The sequence below is a fragment of the Rhamphochromis longiceps genome, linkage group LG22 (assembly GCF_057381845.1).
Source record: "Rhamphochromis longiceps isolate RC_006_pf linkage group LG22, R_longiceps_female_GT1.1, whole genome shotgun sequence".
In the NCBI taxonomy this organism is placed as follows: Eukaryota; Metazoa; Chordata; class Actinopteri; order Cichliformes; family Cichlidae; genus Rhamphochromis; species Rhamphochromis longiceps.
Window position 1 is genome coordinate 4,379,799 of NC_140577.1, and position 22,916 is coordinate 4,402,714.

Consider the following 22,916-nt stretch of genomic DNA (forward strand, 5'->3'; position numbering starts at 1 on the left):
AACTTAATGCACTTGTCTTTTCGACTCTGTAACTGTAGTGCAATATGTGTGGTAACTAGTTGAAATGAAATTATAAACATTCGTTCTACATTGTAATCTTTATGTTGGAGAATGGATTAATAGGATTTAGACAGTCAGAATAGCCACTCCATGTACATCTTATAACATATGTAGCCTCGTTCTTGGGATGCAGCACCTGTTTCAGTATGAACTCTGCCACTGGAAGTGGTGACAAGTGAACTGCTCACTTGGACTGTCCTTCTAGTCTGGGCGTACATTTTACAAGGACAGTGACACGATACATTAAAAAAAACTGACTGAAAAGGTAGAAAAGGATCCTGGATTTCACAGGAGCCAAGATGACTGGTAGACAGTGAAGGTAGAAAGATGGCGAGTGAAGTGAACATTCTCCAGGTGATATATGGAATCACATTGAAGGCTGTGTCGTCATGTTGTGTAAAATGTTTTGTATCCAGGGAAATCTCTTTGACCTTGTTTGGATTTATGTTGCAACTAAATTTTATATTTGCATAATTGAACTATATAAAGAGTTAGAACCACCACACATTTCACATTATGAGGTGCGGCAGACATGAGTTTAAAGGTAATAAAGAAAAATCAATAGAGAATTGTATCTTTCACCTGGATACACTCGGTCAATTTATTTCGATTAGATTGGATGTAAATGTTATGATCCCAGTGAAGAGATCAGGTCATTCTTACAGAGAGTGCATCATGAATCATCATCATTTTTGAAAAACACAATGTCTCTTTTCACTGTTATGCTGATGATATTCAAATCTACCTTCACCTGACTGGGGATGCTTTATCCTCACCACATCCTCTGTTTGACTGTCTGAGTGATGTCAAGGACTGGTTATCACGTAACTTTCTTACTTTAAATGGAAAGAAGACAGAAATTATTGTTTTTGACCGAAATATGCCTCTGGGACAATTGACTGGCACATTGGGGCCTGTTGCTAACTACCTTACTGATACTGCCAGGAATCTTGGAGTTTTCATGGATAGTTCCTTCAAATTTGACAAACAGGTCTCTACTGTGGTAAAAACTAGCTTTCATCAACTACGCCTAATCTCTAAGGCTAAACCCTACATACCACACAAAGATATGGAGAAACTCATTCATGCTTTCATTACGTCAAGACTGGACTATTGTAACTCACTCTACTTGGGTCTACAATCTTCTCTTCTGCAGCGTCTGCAGCTGGTCCAGAATGCCGCAGCACGTCTCTTGACCGGCACTAGAAAGTTTGACTCTATCACCCCTGTTCTGAAAAATTTACACTGGCTTCCTATCAAATATCGAATTGATTTTAAAATTCTATTGTTTACTTATAAAATTTTAAACAATATGGCACCTGACTACTTAGCTGATCTCCTCTGTCTGTACAGCCCTCAGAGAGCACTAAGATCATCGGGCCAACTGCTCTTGGTGCAACCTAGGTCTCGGCTGAAGACCAGAGGAGACCGTGCCTTTGCCGTTGCTGCACCCAGGCTATGGAATACTCTCCCTCTTCATATTCACGCGTCAGATTCCATTCAGTCTTTTAAATCACGTTTAAAAACGTATTTGTTTGATCTGGCATTTAAGGCGAATTAGGGTAATTTACATCTGGCTCTGTATTTAGATTATGTAATTATCTTATATTTTATATATTTGTAATTTATATTTTATTGTGATTTTATTTGTACTGCGATTTTACTGGAAAGCACTTTGGTGTACCTCGGTCTAAAAAATGTGCTATATAAATAAATTTTGATTGATTTTTTTTGATTGATGAACATGCAGGTGGTTGTAAAATTAAACTGTGTACTCATGTGCAAAAAGTGTGCTTTTCAGGGATGAAGAGAAGAATATTTATCTTCTCATGTATTTTTTAATCATAAGGTTTCTCCATCTTCAAGGCTTCGTACAGAAAAACTCAATGAATTCTCAATTCAGCAGAGAGAAAAGAAACTACAAAATTGATAATGCATAAAGTTTCAGCACTAGAAGCAGTCTGCTGAAACATAACATATACTTTATATAGGATCACAAAATGAGGTAAAAGTCTTTAGCTACAGATTCCTAATTAAAGAAATGTAACATTTTAACAAGGATCAGCAGTACAGTAGCAGCACTAATTGATGTGCTTTAACATTTGAGCAATTTTGTCATTTTACTCAAGGTTTTACTGATTTGGGGATTTTCACATATGAGCTGCTTGGAAAATCATATTACACCAAAAATAAAGGTTTTTCACAGAGTATAGACATGAATGCTCTTAGAATGGGATGTGTTATAAAACAGAAAAAAACCTAGAATTTTTTACGTGAGTGAAGCTTTGCACTTGTTCCACTGCAACACGTAAAAAGCATCAAACTGAGCAGACCATAAATGTTAAAGTTTTACTGCGAATATAAAAACATAGATCCAGGTGGATATCCACATGTTGAGATTAAAAAAACAAGACATCTTTTCAGGTCATTGGAAAGCTGTATGGAAAAAAAGGCTGTTTTTTTTTTTTTTTTTAAATCAAAATTTGTTTGAAAGGACATTTCATCCTCGTCAACACTCCTCTTGATTATTCTTGTTGTAAACCAGCACTACTCCATCAACTAACGGACAGCCCCAACAGGATAGGGACAATAGGTTTCAACTGAGGCTTAATATTAATCTGTGTATCTGGAGTCAGTGTTGTGCAGCAGATCACAACAATTTCACACAGAATTGAAACATCTATTAAATTTCACTTTCAAACCAGATTTAATTCAATTTTAGTCGCAGTGGTTGTTTACCATTTAGATGTATTTTAGATCTCTAATAAACAGAAAAGAGTAAACATGACTCTATGACTGAAGTTAGGTAAAATTCAGGTCTCTGTAAAAGCCTTAAAATATTACTATCCATCTTTAATTTTCCAGACATAATAAAATGTATTTTTCTTTTTCCTTTCTTCAAAGACTGTGACTGACCAATCAGATCAAGCCCACAAAACAAAGTGCATGGATGTCTGGTGTCCGGTGTGTAGTGGATATGACAGATCTCACTGCATCTGGTGTTCACTTTCATTCTGTTTCTAAAAAGGGTTGTCTGGATAATGTCATGTAATCATGAGGCATTGGTAATAAGAGGCATACTAATTACTTTGATTCAGTGGAGTATCTGATCAAATCTCAGTATGCAAATCAGGTACTAGGTTGAGCTAGTAGCATTGTCAACAAATATGACACATCCTTATGTGGCTTCAGTGTCTTGTCAATTTTTCTTTCACCATGGAGGGTGAAAGAAGACTTTAATCAGGCTTTGTGTTAGCACTTCACATAACAGTTGAAGAGTTGACACAAACTAATATCTTGTACTGTTCTGACCTGGTTTTACATGAATCAAAGCCAAACTATGCCAGGTAGAGCTGTGTGTCATCGACATAGCAGTGGAAATGACATATTTATGGATTATATGGCCAATAGCAGATGGACAACAAACAGGAGGGGCTCGGGAGATCATTAGTAGTAATTAAAACTGGCTAAGATTTGAACTTTATGAATTAATGATGAGGGCTGTTTAAGGGCATGCCAATGATTCCCATAGAGATTTGTCTTTCAGCAAGTATGCTGTGTGTTTTAGTATTACAGAGCCAGACATGGATGAGAACACTTAAGAGTCAAATGCAACACATTTAACCTTATCCACAGATTCATTGAACCCGCAGAAGCCCTGTTTGAAGCCCCCGCAGCCTGTGAACCCCTGATATTTTAAATCCTGGGTTCGTACCTGCGTGGCTCATCCCTCCACCCCTGTGGCCGGATGGCAAACAAGGCCTTTGGAAGCCCCTCCAGACCCAACCCGGATAGGGCTGGTCCCACAGCAAACCACATATGGCTGGGCCCGGCCTGACCCGCTGCCCAAGCTGCCCGGAAAATGAGCTCAGCCTCTTCCAGGGAGCAGTACAGAAGGCGGACCTGGAGGAAGAGAAAAAGAGGAAGACAGTTACTGCAGTGGGTGGATGAGAGAAGGAAGAGAAAAGAAGAGGCAGAAAAAAAAGATTTTTCTTCCTCCCCATTTCTTGCTGCGTGGTCCTATAATACACTTTCATGATTTCTTTACTAAAATAGATTATATTCAAATATAAATCAAGGCACTTGGTACACTTACACATTCATACTTCACTTTATTTTTTCAGAACACAGTGAACTGCACTTGAAAAATGATGCCTCTTGGTCTGCTTGCATTTTCTCTTCATACATTATTAAAAAGGGGGAATTGAATGGAGGGGGGGCAACATTAAAGAGACAAAGTGAGAGTAAGAAAACACAAAACTCGAGGAGTGCGAGACGGAGGACAGCAGCTGTGTGTGTGGTTGATGAGGGCACTTCAGATGATTACTCAGGAAGCACTTTGGGAGAATTTGCGCCACAGTTTTGTAAGACAATTGAAGAGGTTATAAAACTGAAATTAGCCAAAACCAAAATGTGAAATGCTTTACTAACACACAGGGAGAGCAGCAGGCGAGTAGTGTGTGGATCCTGCCACATGCTGCACATTCACCGCCGAGGATGGCGAGATGACGCTGATCCCTCCTACCCAGTTGACAGCAAATGGGATCAAAGTCGGCATGAGGTCCATGCTCACACTCAGTCTCTATCAATCACATCCTCTGAACAGTCAGCATATATTTAGCCTTCATATGGCATCTGCAAGCTCGAATTTTATCACTCTTTCTCTGAAATTAAAAGTGTTCTCCTCCTCTGATTTCTAAGGAAGAAGTTGGCTTCCCTGCTTGCTGTCATCCCTCACAAAAATATGTAATTTGTTATAATTTTCTCCCATCAATCACTTTGTTAGCACAGGTGACTCATTTTTCAAATGTTGGACATCTCATTTTGGAAGAGAACATTTCATTTAGATCCCTGTGGGTCGTCATATTTTATCATGACAGAGCTTAACTGCGTCAACATCCAGGTCGAAGTGAAAGTCCCCTACAAAAATAGTGAATTTACACCATATATATGGCGTATATATATATACACACACACATATAATCATATTTTTTGGCAGTGCTAGTATGAGTAATTACACGACTTACCTACGTACTAATAATCTCAGCAGTCAAAGTGTCCATTATAAAAAACAGCTTTCATCTACCTTAGCAGGACCCAATGCACTTTTATTTATTATGAAACAGTTACGGTAACAATCCTCTGTGTTAAATACAACATTTTAACAGGTTTCAGCTCATTGTTTAGGTTTTTCAGTTGCTCTTACCATTCTTTACTCTCACTGTGCACTGGATATTCTACACATTACACCTACAGGAACTGTCCAGCTATGAAAAGCCCTGACACAAAGCTCCCAGCACACAATGCTTCTGCTGTTGTTAATGCTAGAGGAGGTTTGGAGTTAGGTTGTCCAGTCAGCACAACACTGTCCCTCAACAACCCCGCTCTAGCCAGAGTTTCCAGGTGACGTCAAAGCTACTGGGACACGCCCACCTGGCAGACAAAAACAGTGCTCTGGTCCTTTGCTCTGCAGCCATCCTTTGAACGTCTTCAAGTTTAAACTTGACCAAAATGCCTGATAGTTGCTGTCCTATCAGATACACTCATCACGCCAATCATTGCTTCTCCACAGCAACCCTGGCTGTCAGCGACGGCTCATTAAACTGTAGGATTGATACTCTGTCAGCTTTACTGTTATGACACTGTAAATGTCCAAGTCAACAAAACTAAAATTTACGTGTGGTAGCCCGTTTAAGATAGCTATGTAGTGCTTTACTTTACTAATAAATGAAGAACAATTCCTTGTTCTTCACCTCCAACATAGTGGCATTATTTACCCATCCAGATTAAAAATACATGGAGCTGTCCATACTGTGAAAACTTCATCCTGGCAGCAGGTAAAGTCAGCAAATCTCTAGAAGATACCTGTAGATGTCACTAAACTCCAGCTCTGGAAAAGACATCGCCAGGGATTTAAATAAAGCTGATGGGCAGAATATGGATCACAGTTCCCAAAATTTGTAGTTTTTCTTCATGAGGTGAAAAGGAGAGGTGAAAAAATCCCTACTTTACTCCAGCAGTACTATCTACTGTTTATGCTTAAAGGTGGAGCACTGCTTTGTCTGCCAGGGCAGTGAGTCGGTCACGTGACTGAAAATGATGGATAACTTTCCAGTGAGCTGGTGTGAGTCTTAGGAGCACTTCCACTTTGCTGAATTTCTTCACACCTTGATAATCAATGATCAGCAGTAAGGGATATTATTGCAAACTGACTTCTTGCACTACGCTTGAATCCATTGAGCCCATTCTTTTACAAATGTTTGCAAAGGTGATTTTACTTGACAGACTGTTTGGCACTGCATTGGCCTCATAGCTGAGTTAGACAGTCAAATGTGGTAGTTTACTGCTGTTCAGAGGGTACATTTGTCCAGCAGCTGTGTAACGAGCTCACTGGGATGTTGTGGAGTTATAGGTGAACAAACGCTAATATGTCACTGTAAACATCAAGATCTACAGCTGTTGAGATCTGGGCTTTGAACTGACTTACTTTCAAACTTTTTTTGCAAATGATATGTTTAAAACTAGCGTCAAATGCTAATGACTGATCAAATTCAATCAGCCCTTGATCTCTGTCCGTTCCCAATGTAAAGTCAGATCCATTAAATGCTAATATAGATCCATAACAATGGAGGCATCACCTAGAGATTATTGATGTCCATGTTATTGCAGACTTTAGAACATCAGAGAGGGGCCAATATAAACTTATCAGAAGCAGTGAACTTGGATTTTTAAATCACTGAAACTAACTCAGAAGACGGTCTGAGTTGTGGTGTAACACTTTAATACCAATATCTCCTCTGGTTCCTGGTCAAGTCACACATTACTCACAAGATTTTTCTTACTTACAAATCTCTCAATGCCCTGGCACCTCAGTATCTCTCTGACCTGCTGCAAACCATACACACAGTCTCGGATGCATTGGTCCTTCTCTGTTTTCTGTACCTCGCACCAACATCAGAACCTTTGGGCCTTCAGTGTGGTGGCCCCCACCCTCCAGAACTCTCTCATATATGAGCTTCGCAATGCCCCGTCACTGGAGTCCTTCAAGAAACTTGTCAAAACTCACCTCTAGACTTTTTTAAAAAATATTTTTGCTACTCTTGTGTACAGTGTAATTTGGTTCCTTGAAAGTTATAATTATAATAATAAATGAAAAGTTAAAAATAGCATTGCACGTTGCATTCTGTTCGTGCACTGCTTGGTTTGTAATGATTAGGCATGCAGAAGAAAAACAGCAAGCCTGCCGTCTCACTTACCAGTCATTGAGACACAAATCCTCATCTTATGCCTGTGTTATGTTAATGTGCCGGCTTTGAGGTGAACAATAACCCATGCAGTACTACAGCTTCAAAGATCACAAAAACAAAAAAGAAAAATGAAAGATTAAAGGCAGGTCACCGAGGTATATTTATGTTTGGGAGTGGTGGAATGCTCCGGAAGCACTGGAGGCAAATTTTAATTACAGGTCTAAAGATATACAGATTGTTCACATCCAGATACCATCTGCTTGCGAGACATGTTAATGTATGATGAGAGAAACAGCGAGGGAAACAAGCAGAAGAAAAAAAGAAAAAGAGGGGGACCAGGAGCCAGGAAGAGCAGTAATAAAAGCCTCAGTGGGAATATGTTGTTTATGAACCATCACAGTAAAGATTAACCTAATTTAATCAATAATTGTAGCATCAGGTGTGTTTGTGTAGAGTACTTCACTGGACACTCAGTCTTTTTTACCATTTTGTAAATGCCATTCAGTACTAAACCTGCACTACAAAACCACTACAGAGACATTATGAGACAGTAACCTTTTGGATATCCACCAAAGAATTGAACATTTTGGGAGGATTATGCAAGTCCCACTAGCAGCATTTGGAAACAGCCCAGTGATGGTGGTGACAAGGTCTGAGCAACACTGCCCGTTAGGAAGTATCCTACTATAGTGGAGAATTAATTACTGTGCAGCCTGTTGGCATAAGATCTGAAAACGGCAATCACTGTCTGGCAGATGATCACTTTTTGGCACAACACCTGGAGCTAGGGGGCAAAACGATCGCATGAGTGCTGCTGTTTGGCTGAGGAAGAATATAGTAGTCGTGGTAAGCCAATCACATGACTGCTTCAAGATGACAAAGCAACAAGGTGCCAGTTTTTAAATTGTGCAGATAGGCCATGTAAAACCAGAGTCATGATAAACAATATATATGCGTTTTTTCCTTAATATTTTCATCACATTTGCTGTCTAAGGACAGCGCAGCAAGCACTCTCTGCTTATGAGCAAACAAAAAAAGAGCCCGTTTGTGTTGGTGGATAAATGCACCATGTCAACCAATCAAAAATGATATGGCAACATGACATTTGGTTGTTTAGGAAGAGGGGGACGTTTTAGGAGCGATGGTGAGAGAGGGAGTTTTGAGATGTGAGAGATTTGTGACGTTTAGCGTGTTTGGAGTGTGTAGGTGATGTGTTGTCTTGTGTAGTTAGTGTGTAGTGTTGTGGATAGTTTTGTGTGGTGACTGCTGTCTCCAGGTAGAAACAGGAGTGATACACCTGCTGCTGTCAGACCTGCAGGTATCAGGCTGTGATGTTCTCCTTTATAGTGGACAGAAATTATTTTTGGAGTGGCACAAATAATTTGTGTGGCATCTTATTGAATGCAGAACACCTGATTGTTCTGTAAATAGTTTGAAATGGTTATTTAAAAAAAGGGTAAAAAAGGTAAATGGCTGCAAATAATTTTGTTGTTTGCAAAACTTGTGCATAGGATTTTAAAATTGACCATTTATATTTGCATTTAAAGTTATGAAATATGATTCATTAAACATGTTTGTGGTTGTTACAGTAAAATTAAAACATTCTACTGGGATTTGATGTTTTTTGTCTGATTTTAGATGAATTGTGTTAATACAGTATCACAAAATGAAAACAAAACTGTAAATTCAGACACGTGAGGTTGTGCTGAAAAGAATGATACCAAACAAGGCAAACAAATAGTTTTTAAAGGTGAAATGTAGAGGAAACATCGAAAGTAGTCAAAAATGGCCAATTATACCCTGGACCCCAGAGGGTTAAACTTTTTTTTTTTTTAAGTAATGCAATAGTTTCGACTTCTTCTTTTGCTCTTGACGAAGGCGGTCACACTTTTCTCCTCCTCCTCCTCTCCCTTAGCTTCCCTGCTTAGCCTCTTGTGTCCTTGTCTAGTCCCGTGTTTTTTTTATTACTTTTTCCCTGGAACACTCTCTCACAGTCTGTTCTCTAAAACCTAAAAGAGGAATTATGGATTTGATCAACTGGTCTCTGAATGCTATTGACACCCTTTTCTCAGCGAGAAGTCTGGGCTTGGGTGAGCCTGAGTGTCCTGGAGGTACTTTCCCTGCCGGATGAACGATGGACGGGTGGCATAACTGAAGGGTCGTGTGCCTGGCGGGACTGTCGATTGAAGACGCTGAAAATATCTACCTATTCGGAACCATGATAACAGGGTTCTTGCTGATCGGAGCTGGCTTGGCCCTGGCTTATCGAAGAATTACGAAAGCGGAACCGGCTGTTCAAACCCCCACAAGGCTGCGTGAGTTCTCAAAATGGGCTCATTGAGTGCAGCACGGATAAGATCTTGGAGAAGCTTACGGCTGCCATGAATACTCAGAATAAGACCTCTGAGCACAAACTGGATCACATCTTGGAGCAGCTCACTGTGTTCGTGAGTTCTCAGAATCTGCTCTTTGAGCACAAGAATGACAACATCACAGAGCGTAAGTTTGATAACATCATGGAGAAGCTCACGGCTCTCCCACGGGAGATTGAGAGACCAGTGTTGGACTGTTAGAACTGCTTTGAAATTCTCATGAGTTGTTCCCACTAAAGTAAAAAGCACCATCACTTCATGCGGCTACCACTTCGGCGCCAGCTGCGGCCTCAATGCTGGAGCTGAACAACAACACCCTGATAACGACTGTGTTTAGACTGTTCTTCCCATTCTATGCAAGGCCACCTGGGTTGGCTGGAAGACTGTTTACTTAGGACACTGTCTCAGCTGACCTCTGGACACATACACACACGCACACACATACATATATACACACATGCAGATGTACACTCATCCCCCCTCCAAATGCCTTCCACGCTTATTCCCCTCCGATGCTGACGGTGGATCAAGGAGACCAGCGCTTATGCTGCAGGCCCAGATGTACTGTCTACACTGTCTCTCACCCTTTACCCATCCCTGCTGCTTGTCATGTGTTTCTTTGGTGTATTAAGAGTTTTTTCATGTGCAGAGGTGTTTTTTTCTGTTCTCAAACTGATCTCCCTGTTGGAGCTCAGTCTGGGGGGAGTTATCTTTTTCTCCTTATCTTTCCTCATGTGGTGCATTTTCCATTGTTATACCTCTCTGACCTGTCTTCCCCATGTGATGTTTTTGGGTAATGTATGTATGGTTGGAGGGTAAGATGGCGCCGCCATTGCGTGCAATAGGTCGGCAGCCTTAACATGAAATTTCCCCTTGTGGGACTGATAAAGGAATCTTATCTTATCTTATCTTAGTTACTTTTCAAGTTATTAATTACTTTTAGAATCTTGTAATGCAGTTACTAACTCAGTTACTAGTTACTTCTTCAAAAAGTAACTGTAATTAATTACTTTTTCAAAGTAACTTGCCCAACACTGCTGGCAGCACACCCCATTTAATAGTGTTCTTTAAAACAAAGGGGACGTTAGTTCCATCTAATCCAAAACAGACTGACACGTATTAGAATATACTGCTGATAGTAAAAGAGACCAGATCAGTTGCAGCAAGAAACAAAAAAAAAAAAAAAAAAAAGGAGGAGGAGACTGAAAAAAACCATCTATGAGCCAAAAACTAACTGGGCTGCTTCTAAAACACCCTGAAAGACAGTAAAAACAGGAGTAAGCTACTTTTTCCAAGGACGTGCACTCACATATTTGTTTTGAAAATAAAAAATTTAGATAGATGATACTGACCCTGGGACTGGGGAACACAATCCTCAGAGGGCAACATTTCAGTGAAAGTAAGAGAGAGAGAAAAAAAAAAGATGCATGACCTTGGAGACAATCCCAAACTTTCCATTACAGCCCTGTTCGTATTTACTATTGCTGAGATGGAAGTGACTATTTTACTAAGGAAATGGGAGAAGGGAGTTTGGGGAGCGACTGTTTACTGACATCTGAATTTTAGCACTGAGGTGGTTTGTGTATCCAGTTTAAGCTCTTAAAATACCTTTAAATCCAACAGAAACAAACAAATGAACAACATCAACAAAGAGATGTCAAGTTTAAAATGAATGGCAGCCATTGACAGTTCTGTCAGAACTAAGAAGCCTCATTTCACAAATCTGGTGAAATGCTGACCAGGTGTTCATAGATATAAAAACATTTCAGTGCTTTTGCTTTGAAAAACACTGACAAACACTTTGTCACAATTTCTAAAAATATTCCTCAAACATACAGTCATCTCCTCAAAAAGCAAATAGATAAATAAAATAACTCAGAATATGTACATGTGAAGATCTAAAGGCCATTCGCTGCTACTTTGCTGTTCAAAATTTCGTCTCACTTTCATTAGATTACATCATGTTCACTCATGTTCATCCTTTTTCTTTGGTCCACTCATCCCGTCTACATTTCTTCCTCCCTTTGATGGACTTTATTTTGACAAAAAGTCATTGAAGTTGACAACAGTAAAAAAGATGAGAGAAAGGAATCAATATGTATGAACCGGATACAGTGAGAGACGAGAAGTATGGTGGGAAGAAACAATCCTTGGGTAAACAGAAACTAATTTCCCCCTATCAGATGTGTTAAACCACAGCTAAGGTCAACTCAGAAGATGTCTGTTCTAATTTTTCTGTAGTTATCTGTAGGTGATGTTTATGCTCTTCAACTTATGTTTAACAGCAGTCCATTCATGGCCTTTTATGTTGTTCAAGGTTGAAAGTAATGCACAACATCACTCCTACTACATGACCAGACTAATTCCTCAAATCTATTTTGCTCAAGTTTGCAAACCAAGACATAATATTTAGCTTAATATATAACAGGAATGTGTTGCTTTTCCAAATGAAGGAAGGAGAATTTCCCTCTCTGGCTCTCTTCCACAGTGTGTCTTTGTCCTGTCTCCTCCATACCCCAACCAGTCGCCAGCAGATGCCCGCCCCTCCCTGACCCCTCCCTAAGGTTTCTTCCTGTTAAGAGGGAGTTTTTCCTTCTGTCACCAAAGTGCTTGCTCATATGGATTTCCCCTGTGTTATTGCAGGGTATTTATGTTACAATATAAAGTGCCCTGAGGTAATTATATTTGTGATTTGGCACTATATAAAGTGAATTTGGAAATAGCCTCTGCACTGAGCTGTGTGCACGAGCCTTTCAGTGAGTAAAACAGTAGCAATGCAGAAGTTAGCAAAGCGATGATCCCGGCTGTGAAAAGAGCAGAGTAATGCAGAGCTGCAATAGCTAAAGGTTGTAGTTACACTACGAAGCTCCTATGTATCTGTGGAGATGCTGTGTAGGTGGGTGTGAGTGGACCCCCAGGATATCACAGTAAATGAATAGCATATCCTCAGTCGACCCAAAATAGGGCTTTTACTGTAAGTGAAGGGCCAATTTTAAACGGCTCGATGCTTTAGCCTTCTTCACAAATGTTCAAAGAACTAAGTTCTGGGCCAGTGTTTCAACTTCATAGTTATTGCTGATATGCTGATCTGGGGGAAAAAGCTGATTAATCTGGATTTCTGTTTAGAAAAATGTCCTTCTGCAGCTTATAGAAGAAAACTCATTTTTTCTTTGGGTATGTTTTACTTGTATGATCATGGCACACGTTTATGTATGCGAGTAATGAAATAAAAAAATTCTTTCACAGCTATAATTACAGAAAGCGAGGGTGTCAAACATAACACCTGGGGACATCAATGTTGGACTTTTGTTTTAATCAAATGTAACTTTGTGAAAATATGTTTTACAGCTATTCTTATTAAAAAAAAAAGTGTTTTACTCTTTACTACAGAAATAATAATACAAATCTATAGTAAAAAAGGACATGTTTTGTAAATTAACAAAAGCTTTGTTTTATTAATACAGAGCAGGCTGGCCAATAAGCTACCAGCACTTTTCATATAATTCTAAACATTTTGTACAGCATAAGAGTCATGCTGAAAATGTTTTCTCATCTACTACAGCAGCATTTTCTATCATGTAGACAAAGCTGTACGATGTAGCTTTGACTCAAAGATGAGTTTCAGTGGTCTGGTCCATTTAGGAAAAAAGTGAGCCCAATTTGGCCCATGATGTAAAATGAATTCGACATTCCTCACATAAAGTAACTGTCACTGTGATGTGAGTGGGTGATTGTCATATTGGCTACATTTACATGAAGCCTAATATTATGATTGGCATTTCTATCAATCATAATCACAGAAAAAGTAAATGCCTCAGTCAGACAACGCTGTGAAACCATTTTTATAAAAAGACAAGAAGAATAACTCGACCCATAGATTATTTAAACTAAATACCCATAAAGGAAATTTTGTTACATTTTGTGTGACACAAGCACAACCACAGGTACAAAAAAAAACCGTATCCTCGCTTCAGGTAAATTTTACTTACTTATTATTCATACGTTTATTCATCAGTTAGTTTGGGTATCAGTAAACTAGGCTGTTATCGACTAAAGGTTTACTCACAATAGTGGTCCATATCATAAAGTGCATTTAACCCACAGTTCCATTCATCCATGACCAGTATTTGATGCCTGGGCACGGCTAAGGAAACTGTACCCTGGGCCAGTTCAAGAGGGGAAGCCAAGTCTACATCTGGCTCTGAGAAACACTATCTATAATAAATGGTAAATGGCCACCCCCAGCTCGTAATCTACCTGCACCTGAGGTAAAGTATATAACCCATCAAGGGCACAAAAAATAAAATCATAAGCCCTAATGGCTTTTGTGGTGTTCTACCCTGTCCCTGATTACGACTAAACATCCCCTCCGGTGATAATATATATGCACTGTTAAAAAATTAAAAGCAACACAAAACCATACTAAACAGTCAGGAAGTTGATCATGCATGTGTCCAAGTAAGCTGAGTATTTGTCGTTGAAGGAGACGAATGCGGGACATATTCATCATTTAATGCACTGCACACAATTCTAACTAAGTGTGTGTACACTCATGCAAATAGTATTAGTGTTGCTAGTATTAAATCACATCCCATTTAAAAAGCTGACCACAGATTTTCAGTGTGAATGATTTTAATCAGACCTCCAAATGGCACAATGCAAAAAAAATAAAAAATAAAAAAATCGCTTCCTCCCCATCTTTAGTTTAGATCTTCAATGTTTTGTTTCACCTTAGCTGTTTTGCACTACAAACATCACTTTGAGGTACACAGCAAGAAAAAAAGCAATGTTTGCATTTCTTATTGATTTGGGTGAGTAATAATCACAATCAATATTTATTTTTCAATAGACCCTGTAGTTTTTAAAATATTGATCTCTACCAAACGGTTGAGATGTCACTTAATGGTAAAAGTATGAAATGTCATGAAAATACAAGTACATTAGATAATACAGTTGAACAAAAATCAATAAAAGGCCAAATTAAATTTAAATTAATAACAAAAACTATCCAGAGCATTGGATACAGTTTATTTCTAGTAGCATGCAGGTGAACATTGCTGTTTTCATTCCATCAAAGGAAAGTATTATCTCAAGCAACAAAATACATAGTTTTCTAATCTGCAAATGTGAAAAATGTGCTACAGCACAAAATACTCACATTCAGGCCACTTCTGATTGAATGCTACTGTGCAAAATCATTTTTGTTTAAAAAAATAAATAAATAAAAAAACAGTGCAAATCAAGCACATCTGCTTGTGGTTTTGGTCGTTGGGGTCTATCCGGTTGTTCAGTGATGACGCGACGAATCCTACTTCCGGGTCTAAAGTAGTCTGCGTTTAATATGGCTTTTGTGTTGTTAACATGTTTAATGTTATGTATTTTCTTCTATTTGATCTCAAAAAGCTCCTAAAACAGTCAGCGATCACTGTTGACCTCCCTCGGCTTTTATTACCGCTAATCATTTATTTAAGCTCAGTTTTTAAAACCTTACGATGTAACTACAGCCCAGCCCATGCAGCAGTATATGAATGACTAACCTCGTATTGTGGATGGATTATCTCAGTTGTTCTCCTGGCTGAAGTTTGGTCCTTTTACAGCATCCTGCCATGCGATTACATTTGTTCCTGACCACCGAGAACACTCACGTTAACTTTTATCGAGTGGAAAAAAAGTTAGCTTGTTTATATTATGCTAACATAGCTGTGTCGCTAGCGGTCACGTAGCACATCATTATATACCAGCTAGCCCAACTTCAGTAACCCTACAAACGTCACTGCTGTTTAGTTTTCTGTCTTCATTTATGCTGGAAGTGATAGCAGAGCTGTACGTTTTAATTTGTTTCCAAAACCCCGCAGTCAGGACATGCTATATTGTATTTAGATAGAAGCTAGCGAGCTAACTCCCTGCTAACTTCTAACTCCGTTAAATGTCATAAATTCCGTTTTCATGGATGCCTGGATGTTAAACTCAATTGTTACACCTGGTAGAGCAGAACGCTGATCATTTTATTAAAGATGAAAGACTTTAGACAGTTTTTCAACTCTCAGTAATCCCATAGTGATCGTTTGATATATGGACCTGCAGCGGAGTTTAGACCCAGACACGGCTAGTGACGTCAGACTGAACAACCGGATAGCATTTATTCTGTGGTCTTGGAGAGCTGAATCATGGTTGTCCAACTCAGCCAGGTGGAAACCTTTTGAGAGCCATTGGTTTCTGAGGTTCTTTTATGGGTTTGCATAGTGTTTTTTACAACTTTGGCCCCTTAGAGGTCGCTTCTGTTCCTTTTTACTGAGGGGAGCACTGAAGAATGTAGATCCCCATGATATTTGTGATTTCCACATGTTGTTCTTGATTTTTACAATATTTACTAATATTAACTCAGAAAGTTACAAAAATTACTTACTGAGGAAATTATTTCAACATATTCTTGCTGTGCTAACACTTAATGTGATTTATCAATAGCAATGGATAAACATGGGTCTAGTGGTCTGACTTTATGGCAAATAATACATTTTGATAACATTTAGGTTATGTTAGCATTAGCACCATAAAAGGGACAAATCAACCGTTTGGTTGACCACTTTTTAAAAAAATTATTAAACATTTAATTTGACTTTTTTTAATGCTGTCAAGTGACATACATCTGTTTAGTAAGTCCTCTAACACTATCATATATCAAAAAATTATATCTTCCTATCTTAGTTTCATCAAAAACACTCAAAATATGTTGGATGTTTTTTTTGTTTCTGACTTCCTGGTTTGGAGAGGTATAAGAAGACCCAACAGTTTCCATTCACAGTGCCTTCTGGAGGATTTTTTTGGCATTACAGATGTAAACCAATTGGTAAAAAAGACTCAACAAGGTAGGTCAATTTCAGTGAAAGCCTCAGTTAGATATAGGGCCTGAAAATGTGCTACCAATTGGTTGAGCAGAACGCTAAAGGGTTGAAGGCTAGTTAGCTAAATAAAGAACCCGCAGTATGTGAACACTTCAAAAGTGTATTTTGCAAATGTCAAGGCTGATGATTTTAGATGAAGAATCTAGACCTCTCCATTGCTGTGTATGTAGCTAAAATCTTCCTCACATACTGCAATGCACTTTTAAAACTGCTGAAGGCCTAAGCGAACAGTACAGCCTTATAGTGTGTGAGACATTTTATCTGTCTAGGGGCAAGACCATTGAAGGTTGTGACTTTCAACATGAACCTAGAAGCTGAAAGCATGAGGTTACATTAACAATAGAGGAAAATATCATTTTTGAGGGAGAGATCACCATCTGCTTCTTCAAGGCTTGTGGAGCCTTCACAGATCTCCCCCACCTGAGCCTCGGGCTACAGAAGTGATTTCAAGGTTGGCAGCTCATCAAAATGAGTGGCAGGTGGTACAGATATCTTTCGTTAAATATATTTCTTTGTATTTTTTTTTCCTTTTTATTCACCATAAGATAAATGAAACCTTTTTCATGGATGTGTACAGCAGGAAATGACATTTGTGTTTCCAGCCTTACCTGGGCTTCATTGTCCTTGAGCAGTCGTTTCGTCCGTGCCCCACCGGGGTCGTCCGTTACATTAAGAATCACCACACTCTTCCTTTCCCAACCAATGAAAGAGCCATCGGTCATACCCTCCACCATGGCCAGGAAGTCCTCATAGCCATGGTGACGAGTGGTCACTACAGAGAAGGAGGTCCAGTCATACTCTTCAAGCACCTCGAAGATAACCTCAAGCTGGAGCAATGTGGAGCAGGTGAACTGGAGGTAGATGGAACCGCTCTCCTAAAAGATAGGAAGGAGACGCCATGAGACAGAAATTTATTTGGGGACTTGGACAAAGCAAACACAGAATTAAATGTCCGTTAATTAAATAATAATATTATAGCTTTAAAAGGTCCATTTAGTGTCAGCATCATAATCGGGAAATGGCATCTTCTTTAAACACACCTGACAAATTAAATGAAAAGCTAAACCCTTGACCCCCCACACTAAAGGGGATCTTGTGTTTCATTTACACATTTCTGCTGGCATGGATTGACACCACTTGTCCTTTTCAGGGAATGGCCTCTGCAAATTAATACAAAGTTGACTCATCACATTTATCTCAAATCATTTTTATGATGATGACGACCCATTCATAGGCATGAGATGTAATGTTTGCCCTCTGAATGGTCTGAATGTGAATATTATATCAATCATACACTCTGATGAGTGATGTTAGGCCAACATTATACAGTGTTACTTGTAATGTTCATGTTCGGCAAAAGTTAAAAGCTTTAAATCTGGCAACAAATGAGTGGCAAGTCTGCATCCATCCATGCGCACACACACACACACACACACACACACACACACACACACACACACACACACGGTCTCTACCAACTCCTGAAGTCTAAACCAGTGCCTGCATACTGCTGAGCTGAGGAGGTAGTGCACAGTGGGATTTTGGGGCTTTCTTTAAAAAATTAAAACAGTTTGCTGCAGCAGGAAACATCCAAGATGAAACCAAATCAGTAAACTGCTGGACCAGAAGAAAGTCTTGTTTGTACTCTCCTGACAGTAGAACCACCGCCGTGAGACATGCGATTCTGTATTTTTTATTTTTTTTTATCTCTTTTTCTATATCGTGTTAAACACAATATCAGTCATTCATATACCATCAATTCTCTGCTGCTTATCCTTTTTAGGGCCATGGGGGGGGGGGGGGGCTGGAGCCTATCCCAGCTGTCTTGGGGGAGAAGCAGGGTACACCCTGGACAGGTTAACACAGACAGATTCACACCTATGGGAAATTTAGAGTTTCCAATTAACCTATCCCGAAGCACTCAAAACACATCTTAGATATTTTATGGCCAACAATGAATGACCATGTTCTTACTTTCTGTGCATCTACTGACACAATTTCCTGTTTTAAACACTAAGATCCGCAGTTAAAATCCACACTGCTTAACTGCTCTGGATGTAATTCAGTGATACTGGACTGTAAGTGTGTAAAAGTGAGCAAATTCATACAGTAGCTGTCTAAGCAAGTTCTCTTCCAGCTTAGCCCTTTTCTTTGTGTGAGACTGACTTTAGTCCTAATAAGAGGGGAGCACTCAGAGGAATAAGACAGTCTGTCAAAAAAGTCCATGGTTTCTGAATAAGGCTTTCAGTGTCAATGAAGGAAATAATGATGGCCGTTGTTGAAATCTCCCAATTCTTTGAATCTTTGGGCTGAAGGAGGGACAATACTCGGTGTATCAATGCTCAATCAACAATCATTTATTTCCACACAATTCAACAATAAGAGCATTACAACGTCCGGACGGGAGAGATGCTACCAGAGGGTCAGGCACATGTCTCAAAATGGTGACGGGTTGCTCAGCTTTTTATAGTCTCTAGTGGCCCCCAGCTAGTCGTAAAAGCCAAAACATCACATTTTTTCTCTGTTACAGCGCCTAAGTTATGACCTCGGCAGTTGTTTCTCTGCTTTCTGTAAGGTGGGGGTGTGGAATGTGGTCTATCTATCTCCCCTGTCTTTAGACACAGAGTCTCCTGCTTACAACCTTCTCTTCATGATTCAACAATTAAGCATGTCAAGAAAACAGTGTAACACATTCCCAGCAGATCAAGGATACAGAGTGATGCACATTTATCTAATGAACTAATATGTGAATATGTTCTGTTAACTCAAAAGTATAATGAGAACTAAACTACATACAGATCACACACTCTATTTTAAAGGGTATAATATGATCTACAACAATATCATAATTCAACTATTTTGATTACATCTATAAGGTAACATATAATAACAGAATAATATCACAATACCCTCTTTTGATCTCTCATTAAAGAGATCACTAATAACAAGCACTTCAGCGTTGCAAGGTCCAGGTCTTCTTGATCCTGAGGCCCTCTGTCCCCCTTTAACGGGTGGACCATATGGGGGATGACCTCTGTGTTCACGCAGTTCAGATGCAAGCAAAGTTAGATTTACAACCATAACAGCAGTTACCGATGACACTCCCATCACTCCCCATTTTCCCACAGCTTTATTTTGGTGCTCCAGTTTTCCACTCCCATTTTAATGCCCCCTTATACCTTTCAAATGTACTTAGACTAGAACCTCTGTCTAAGGAGCTTTTAACCTTTATTTTTATTGCTGCAGCTACCAGTGTCTTCCAGTTGGGTGATTCTCAGCTTCTTTCTTCGACCTCCGGGGTTAGACCACCCTTTAGTCATTGCACAGTTCTGGGGATTATTCTGCCCCGATTTCAAACAAGGATCTGTGTGTTTTGGGTTCACCGCCGTGTCCCCCTTTTTGCCAAGAGCCTCTCGAACCTCGTTGGTCTGGTGTTCCTGGTTTTCGCCAACCCCTTCATGGTTATTGCTGTGTTTGTGGGATCCATCTTCTCCAGGAGCCCAAACGTCATGACACTTGACCCCAGTTGCTGTCTCGGCAGTCCCTACATCTGTCCCTGCTGTGAAGGGTCCTCACATCTCCGTGTCCTGTGATATTATTCTGTTATTATATGTTACCTTATAGATGTAATCAAAATAGTTGAATTATGATATTGTTGTAGATCATATTATACCCTTTAAAATAGAGTGTGTGATCTGTATGTAGTTTAGTTCTCATTATACTTTTGAGTTAACAGAACATATTCACATATTAGTTCATTAGATAAATGTGCATCACTCTGTATCCTTGATCTGCTGGGAATGTGTTACACTGTTTTCTTGACATGCTTAATTGTTGAATCATGAAGAGAAGGTTGTAAGCAGGAGACTCTGTGTCTAAAGACAGGGGAGATAGATAGACCACATTCCACACCCCCACCTTACAGAAAGCAGAGAAACAACTGCCGAGGTCATAACTTAGGCGCTGTAACAGAGAAAAAATGTGATGTTTTGGCTTTTACGACTAGCTGGGGGCCACTAGAGACTATAAAAAGCTGAGCAACCCGTCACCATTTTGAGACATGTGCCTGACCCTCTGGTAGCATCTCTCCCGTCCGGACGTTGTAATGCTCTTATTGTTGAATTGTGTGGAAATAAATGATTGTTGATTGAGCATTTATACACCGAGTATTTGTCCTTCCTTCAGCCCAAAGATTCAAAGAACTGCGTGTTTTCAACAACTTGGTGCAGTGTGACCCGGATCTTTGGTGTGCTGAGGAGGTGCAGATTTGACCTTTGGTGAGATCGTGAGGCGAGGTGAACAGAGGACCGGTCCAAAAATAAAAAGGTAAGCACAGCCTGTTGTATTATAAATACCAAATGTGCATATTGGGCTTTCCAAATTAATCTGTTCACTGAGTCACATGTATTTTCACAGTAAATTTGTCGGTGTGTGGTTTTTGGCGCAAGATACTAACAACATAAGTTGAGGCTGAATTCCAGTGTGTTAAATAAACTGCTTCTACCGAGATACTAATAAGATACTACGTTGGACTAGTTGCAGCCACTTTACCTTCCACATTTAATTTTGTCTAATACTGGCTTCTGTAGCAATAATACATTAGAATTTATTCTGAAGACGCGGCCATTAGTCCAGTACATTGAAGTCGAGGTTTGTTTATTTTATTAGCAACACCTGGTTTATGATGTCAGGTATAACTTCGGGGATGCAAGCATCACTTTTATGATGCGACTTTGCCCCATTGTGGCGGTCATAAGCGCAGAGAAAGGGGTATTTTGGTCTATGGTGCAGTGTGCTTTAAGAAGATCTAATAGTTGAGCTCAGAGGTTTCTGTGTAAAATTCCCGCTGAGGAAAAGTGTTGTGTGTGAGTGTGAAAGCGCGCTCTGGGTGAGAGAGTGTGTGTGAAGCTGCGAGGCGCGCTCTGGGTGCTGTCTTGTGGGTAAAGCGCGCACTGAGTGAGAGTGTGAGTGAGGCGCGCTCTGAGTGTTTTTTGTGTGGAGTGTGAAGCGTGAACACAGTGACAGTGACGGTTAATGTGTTTGATTAGGAGGACATTAGAGCAAATACACATTTTAGGATCAAAGGTTGATGCCTAGTGTACCTGTGGAACATTTGCCCTAGGAGTGGCGACCCTCCTGTCCGTGGACGCGTGGCCAGGACCGGCGTTGTCCGGGTGCCGAGGTGGTGACTTGGGGAGGTGAGGGCCCCCGCATAGCCACGGAAATAACACTGGAACGGCCGTGTAATCACGGGTTCACATTTATTTCCGGACTAGAACAAGACACATTTTGCGAACAAACGTTGAGTCTAGATTAGTAAAGAAATATAAAAAGGTTGAATTCCTCGTTTCAGCGGTTGAAATTGTTGTGTGCCTGTCCCCTGACGAGTGTGAAATTAAAATAAAGAGGGAATTTGGAGCCACATAGAGATAGACGGGCATAATTGGGTGTATTACTCTGTGGTGTAATAAAAATAAAAAGGAGAGATAGTAAGAGGTGTGCAGTGGAGAATTATGGAGGAGTAGAGAGAGGAATGTGTTGGGAGACTGGCGTGCAGTTTACGCTGTCAAGGTAGGCGTGTTGCCTGCTTATCGGTTTAAAAGTGATGAAAATGAAATTAAAATAAATCTCTTAGTGTGTTAATACAGGAAGCTGTGGACCTGGACCAACTGCCCCCACAAGCACAGCGGCCGAAGCAAAATTATAGGTAATGGGAACCACACCCAGCACGAATCAGCAGCTGTGAAAAAGACAGCAGCGAGGAGAGAATTAGAGGAGAAATTAAGAGAAGTTTTAACACATAAAATTGGGGCCAACGGACTTGTGGAGGTTGGGAAGGCGTCCGGAGCATCACAACAAAAAGGTGAAACAAAAACACACACAAGCAGAGAAATCTGAGAGAGAGGCTCCTTTTAAGGTAACGCCTAGTTTGAGAAAAGATAAAACTAACCTGCTTTTATACAAATGCACACACACGCAATGAAGAAACAGCTTACACTCATGAACACGTGAAGATTTTCCAGCAAGGTTAAAGAAAAATTAACATACTTAAATGATGAAGTCTATACATTACTGACAAAGAAACCCTCTGGGTTGCAGGACAACAATTTAACTAAAAAAAAAAAAGGAACACTGGTCTAACCAACCAGGCAAGACACAACAAATTTAGTGGTTAAAAGATTCAAATTGTGACATGTTTTCTGTTGATTGATTAATAAAAGTGATTACTGAATGAAAGAAAGTTCCTTTTTGGGCTTTTAAACATGATCTTAAGAATTTTAACATATACCGGTGTTGTCCTGTCAACTTGGTGGGTTAGGAGTTGATTATATCGG

General features: G+C 39.7%; 1 protein-coding gene across 1 annotated transcript in view; it reads right to left on the reverse strand.

Annotated features, from left to right (window-relative positions):
- The window catches only part of grin2da (glutamate receptor, ionotropic, N-methyl D-aspartate 2D, a), a 274,557-nt gene that overhangs the window by 135,685 nt on the left and 115,956 nt on the right, over positions 1-22,916 (reverse strand). The window contains exons 4-5 of the mRNA XM_085395309.1: positions 17,190-17,456; positions 3,776-3,963 (exon numbers count right to left, since the gene is read on the reverse strand). Of these exons, the coding sequence (XP_085251435.1) occupies positions 3,776-3,963; positions 17,190-17,456 (455 nt within the window). The remainder of the gene's footprint in view (positions 1-3,775; positions 3,964-17,189; positions 17,457-22,916) is intronic.